Source organism: Rhinopithecus roxellana, chromosome 6, assembly GCF_007565055.1.
Source record: "Rhinopithecus roxellana isolate Shanxi Qingling chromosome 6, ASM756505v1, whole genome shotgun sequence".
Taxonomy (NCBI): domain Eukaryota; kingdom Metazoa; phylum Chordata; class Mammalia; order Primates; family Cercopithecidae; genus Rhinopithecus; species Rhinopithecus roxellana.
In genome coordinates, this window is record NC_044554.1 from 147,542,266 (window position 1) to 147,548,265 (window position 6,000).

The 6,000-nt window shown below is 46.0% G+C and overlaps 1 protein-coding gene across 2 annotated transcripts in view; it reads right to left on the bottom strand.

Moving 5' to 3' along the window:
- HIBADH (3-hydroxyisobutyrate dehydrogenase) overlaps positions 1 to 5,203 on the bottom strand; it is a 139,339-nt gene extending 134,136 nt beyond the window's left edge. The window contains exon 1 of one of the 2 annotated variants that reach the window (XM_010388315.2): positions 4,900 to 5,203. In XM_010388315.2, the coding sequence (XP_010386617.1) occupies positions 4,900 to 4,990 (91 nt within the window). In that variant the 5' untranslated portion in view covers positions 4,991 to 5,203. The remainder of the gene's footprint in view (positions 1 to 4,899) is intronic. The other variant, XM_030933234.1, reaches the window with a different exon arrangement.
- Between the last annotated feature and the right edge of the window lie 797 nt (positions 5,204 to 6,000).

Genomic DNA, 6,000 nt, shown 5'->3' on the forward strand with positions numbered 1-6,000 from the left:
TACTGAGGACCAATGTAAAGAAACTAGCTAGAAAACTTGGCAAAGTTTGTTTCTAAATTTATAGATGCAAATTTACCAATCATGACCTCTTTCTCCAATGTAACAAAGGGAGTCATCCGTATCTTGACAACCTTAAGTGCTACCAAAAACCAGGTTTCACTAAGTGTCAAAATGCAAAAATTGGTAACAAGTTAATTACGTTTCTGAGGCTTTTTTTCTATTCAAAGTAATGCATTTTCATTGTAGAAAACTAGAATAAAAAAGTATACAGTCATAAAGGGAAACAATCTCATTACACAAAAATAAAAACATTTTGCATGGACTTTCAGTCTTTTGACTGCATTTTTCATTATATCATTTGGTTTTCTATACAATGTATGTCTATTTTATCACATAATACCAGTCACAAGCACTGTATCTGCTTTACTATTAAGAGTTACTAAACTGGCCGGGCGCGGTGGCTCAAGCCTGTAATCCCAGCACTTTGGGAGGCCGAGACGGGTGGATCACGAGGTCAGGAGATCGAGACCATCCTGGCTAACATGGTGAAACCCCGTCTCTACTAAAAATACAAAAAACTAGCCGGGCGAGGTGGCGGGCGCCTGTAGTCCCAGCTACTTCGGAGGCTGAGGCAGGAGAATGGCGTAAACCCAGGAGGCGGAGCTTGCAGTGAGCTGAGGTCCGGCCACTGCACTCCAGCCCTGGCGACAGAGCAAGACTCCGTCTCAAAAAAAAAAAAAAAAAAAGAGTTACTAAACTAAGGGTGAGGACTTTCTCTGTAAAGGCCTTTATGGTCTCAGTTAACTTATTTTAGTAATAAATATGCTCCTTATGTAATTTCACAAGTTTAGGGTCAACTTTTAGTCCCAGGACCACGAGAAGCTTTTCAGAACTTCATGTGCAGCCCTAGAAGCTAACGTAAAGGGAAAAACTGCCATTATATATTTGATTTATCCAATGAGTTATGCTACTTTGAAAGTAAATTTCATGTATACAGAAGGACCAATAATATTAAAAATTGTATTCCTGTTTCTACACATGATGCTAATTTTTCCATTCTACCTTTGGTCAGGTGGTCACTTCAAGATGATCTGATGTGATTTATTTTTCCATGTACAAGCTGGAGAGTCACAATGAGACATTTTGTAGAGGGCCTACATCCGTAATTTTTTTCTCTGTACAAACAAGTCTGAAACTAAATTACCTTGTAAAATAATATACACAATTTTATCAAACAGGTGATGAAATAGTAATATAATACAATTTAATATTTCTCATTCTTCTATTTCCTTTTCAATGTTTTAAGTATTTTAAAATTAGGTTCAGGTACAGTGGCTCATGCCTGTAATCCCAGTACTTTGGGAGGCTGAGGCAGGAGGATCAGTTGACCCCTGGAGTTCAAGATCAGCCTGGGCAACATGGTGAGACTCCATCTCCACAAAAAAAAAAAGAAAAAAGAAAAAAAAAAAAATAGCCAGACGTGGTGGTGTGCCCCTGTGGTCCCAGCTACTTGGGAGGCTGAGGCAGGAGGATTGCTTGAGCCCAGGAGGTTGAGGTGACAATGAGCCATGATTGCACCACTGCACTGCAGCCTGGGCAAGAGAGAGAGAAACCCCATCTCAAATAAATAAATAAATAAATAAATAAACAAACAAACAAACAAACATTTAAAAATTAAGATGTGGCAGGCTGGGCACAGTGACTAATGCCTGCAAGCCCAACACTTGAGGTCAAGGCAAGAGGATGGCTTCAGGCCAGTAGTTCTAAACCAGCGTAGCAGGCAACTAGCCTTGTCTCAAAAAACATTTTTTTTAATTAGCTAGGTATGGTGGTGCACCCCTGCAATCCTAACTACTCGGGAAGCTGAGGCAGAAGATCACTTGAGTACAGGAATTCAAGGTTGCAATGAGCTAAGTAGGTGCCACTATACTCCTGCCTGGACAACACTGGGAGACCTGTCTCTAAAACGTATTTATAAAAAAATTAAAAAGATGTGCTACTAACTGGCAACTTTCAGGTTTCATTTTTTTAAACAGTAAATAAATTATATAGATCCTTATATTATCATTTGTACGATATAAACATCTTAAACCTACTACAAATATCCAAGAGAATTCAGAACATCACACATTATTATTTGAACATAGTTCTTTTTTTGTTTTTGTTTTTTTTTTTTGGGACGGACTCTCACTTTGTCGCCCAGGCTGGAGTGCAGTGGCCCCATCTCAGCCCACCGCAAGCTCCGCCTCCCGGGTTCACGCCATTCTCCTGCCTCAGCCTCCCAAGTAGCTGGGACTACAGGCGCCCGCCACCACACCCGGCTAATTTTGTTTTGTATTTTTTAGTAGAGATGGGGTTTCACCGTGTTAGCCGGGATGGTCTCTATCTCCTGACCTCGTGATCCACCCGCCTCGGCCTCCCAAAGTGCTGGGATTACAGGCGTGAGCCACCCACTGCACCCAGCCTGAACATGGTTCTTTTTCTTAATGTCATTTGACTCCAAACTTGCAGGTAGATTTTTTTCTACTCTTTAAGAATCTAATGTCAAAAAAGTTAACACTTTTGCAGTAAACTCAAATTAACAGAAATTTAAATGTTTAAAACAATTCCAGAGAAAGGCTGGGTGCGGTGGCTCACGCCTGTAATCCCAGCACTTTGGAAGGCCGAGGCGGGCGGATCACGAGGTCAGGAGATGGAGACCATCCTGGCTAACACGGTGAAACCTCGTCTCTACTAAAAAATACCAAAAAATTAGCTGGGCGTGGTGGCGGGCACCTGTAGTCCCAGCTACTCCTGAGGCTGAAGCAGAAGAAAGGCGTGAACTCGGGAGGCGGAGCTTGCAGTGAGCCAAGATCAGGCCACTGCACTCCAGCCTGGGTAACAGAGCGAGACTCCATCTCAAAAAAAAAAAAAAAAAAAAAGAATTCCAGAGAAAAAAACAATTGGTGAAGTGATCTAACCACTTCGTCACAAAAGAACTATTTAAAATTTATCAGAAATCTACATTCTTACAATATCTTTGGGCCAAAGAACCCAAAGTACAAGACCATATGCCAAAGTAGTCTAATCAGCACTCTGAGGTAGGCCCTCCCAGTTTACAGAAGCACCTATTACAGTCTTAGGCCTCAGGCTCTTTCACCATGAACTGGTAAGAACTTTCATAACTGTAAAAGGTACATCAAGGGTTCATTAAAATACCATTAGAACACCTTGTAAAACCACTAAACAGCAAATACGTCTTCCTTGGCTAATTAGAACTGAAAGAATTGTGAATTCATGTGAAAAGTGCTGCTACTGTGGAAAAGTGTCTTTTTTTTAAGGTTATCTCAAAAGTCGGAAGCATTTTTGTAGCTCAATATATAAAGCCCAAATAGTGATTACATTCAGGTTTGGCATATTCTGAGTTTTTATCTTGGTACTGAGGTTCTGTATCAGACACGTGCTCTCTTGCATCTCACCAAGCCTCTGTCCTTCTCCAACCAGAAACGAAATTCAGAGGTTTCACTGAGTGGGAGAATGGCAAGCTGTTAAGAATTTTAAGAGAAAGTTCTTACAATTCCCAGACAGGCACGGTGGCTCATGCCTATATTCCCAACACTCTGGGAGGCTCACTTGAGCCCAGGAGTTCAAGGCCAGCCTGGGCAACACGGCGAAACCCCGTCCCTAGTGAAAATACAAAAATTGAACGGGCATGGTGGCACATGCCTGTAATCCCAGCGACTTGGGAGGCTGAGGTGGGAGGATCACCTGAGCCCAAGAGGTCGAGGCTGCAGTGAACAGTGTGATTGGGCCACCGCACTCCAGTCTGGGTGACAGAGACCCTGTCTCAAAAAAAAAAAAAAGGGGGGGGGCAGGATGAGGGAGGCTCAAATCCTAACCTACTACATTTTTGTAACCAAAGATTAGAAAAAATTAATGCCAAGGTATTTTTGTGATTAATCCTCAGTATGATCTTGCTAAAAGGTGCACTGTTACAACTCTCAAACTTTCACAGGAAGACAACGGCAGTGTCCCCACAAATCAACCAATTTTTCAATTAAAGAGGAGTCTTGGTGTGATAGAAAGTGAAGGAATTAGTAAGAACCGAGAACTACTTCCTAGATCTTGCTGGGAATATCCTGATTCACTTATCCAAGTCCCTCGTGTGGAATATGAAAGACTGTGGATCTTCATCCTGGCTCTAAAAACTGTCTCTTCCTAAGTTCATGGCTAGCTTCCACAATTTACAATGGTATGAGGAGGGAGGCAGGATCAATTCTGCCCACAATCTTGAGGACGCTGAACATGCTTTGGTTCATAATTTGACAGAAATGACATTTTTTAGATAGCACAGTTACAGTAGAGGGGGAAGCCCGTCTTGCTGGTCAAGGGTGACTCAAACTTTGCTGGAAGACTTACTGCCTGGCTTGTACAGACACCGCTTGTGTAATAAGGCCATTCCCTCGTACTCAGGTGGTTAAACATCAGGCCCAGCTGCCCAAGTGTGTCCCCAACCCAAGGTGCACCCTGGGGGCGCTGAAAGGCCAGGGGTCGCTGGGGTGAGTGCGGGGTTGCCCTGGAGTTGGGCCCTCCAAAAGTCCTCGGAGTCCTAACTCCAAAGCTGCGTGCCGCGATCCCAAACACTCTTCCCTTCAGCTCAAGCTCTTCCCCACCTCTTCCTAAATACCGAAAAGGGCGCTGAACCCGTTCATCAGGAGCCGGGGAGAAAGGGAAGGCAGACGGGGGTACTCGCGGAGTGGCGGCCGCAGAAGAGGACAGGCCTTTAGGACCAGCCAAAATATTGGTTTTTAAGCCCCAGCCCAAGCGCAGCGCCTCCCGAGAAAAGACTTTTTCGGCCGTCTGGACAGAAGAAGCGAGCGGCCGAAAGAAGACAAGGGGTAGGAGGCGTGAGGTCCTTACCCGCTGCAAAGCTGCCGGCTGCCGGCCGCAGCCGCCGGCTCCAGTACCGGAGACCGGAGGCAGCTCCGAGGAGCCGTAAGGAGGCTGCCATGCTGCCCCCGCCCCTCCTCCCCGCGGTGACCGCCGCCGCCTCCCGGAGGGCCCACAGACGGCAAGCGTGTGCAGCGGGACTGGCTTGCTCGGCTACGGAGAAAGGCGCGCGCGCACGCGCTCTCACCGCTCGGGGGCGGGTGCCCACGCGCGAGAGAAGGAGCGCGGAGCAGAGACGAGCGGCCTGACGCGGCAGGGCCTGTCAATCCCCTTATGGACAGGGAAACAGACCAATCAGAATTCCCAGATCCGCCGCTGCGCGAAGGACCAATAAGAGGTCTTTTTGAACAGTGGCGTCAGGCGCCCTGGCTCTGCCCCCAAGCTCGTGCCTCATTTACAGCCTGCAGGCGGGAGTCTCCTTGTTTACCAAAGCAGAGGGCGTGTGGGAGGAGGTGGCCGTCTCTCGCTCCCGCCTCTTTAGAAAACCTGCCCCCAGAACCGCCCTACGGAGAGCTGTATTGCGTGTTTAAAAGGACAAAACTGACTCGCAGCTCGAAAAACACTGAGCAAGCTACCATGTGTGTAATAACTTTTAAATTCATTTGATTTTGTTTAACACAACAGTTTCTCAATAAATTCTAAAAATAGTAGGAAAAGAAGTTGGTAACATTATCTTTGAAGGGAAGAATTACTAGAAACTTGCACTATTTCAAGGCATATTTCTCTAATACTTGAAAATTCTGGCCGGGCGCGGTGGCTCAAGCCTGTAATCCCAGCACTTTGGGAGGCCGAGACGTGCGGATCACGAGGTCAGGAGATCGAGACCATCCTGGCTAATACGGTGAAACCCCGTCTCTACTAAAAAATACAAAAAACTAGCCGGGCGACGAGGCGGGCGCCTGTAGTCCCAGCTACTCGGGAGGCTGAGACAGGAGAATGGCGTGAACCCGGGAGGCGGAGCTTGCGGTGGGCTGAGATGGGGCCACTGCACTCCAGCCTGGGAGGCAGAGCAAGACTCCGTCTCGAAAAGAAAATTCTACAACCTAAATCCATTTTGTAAGCAAAACTAAA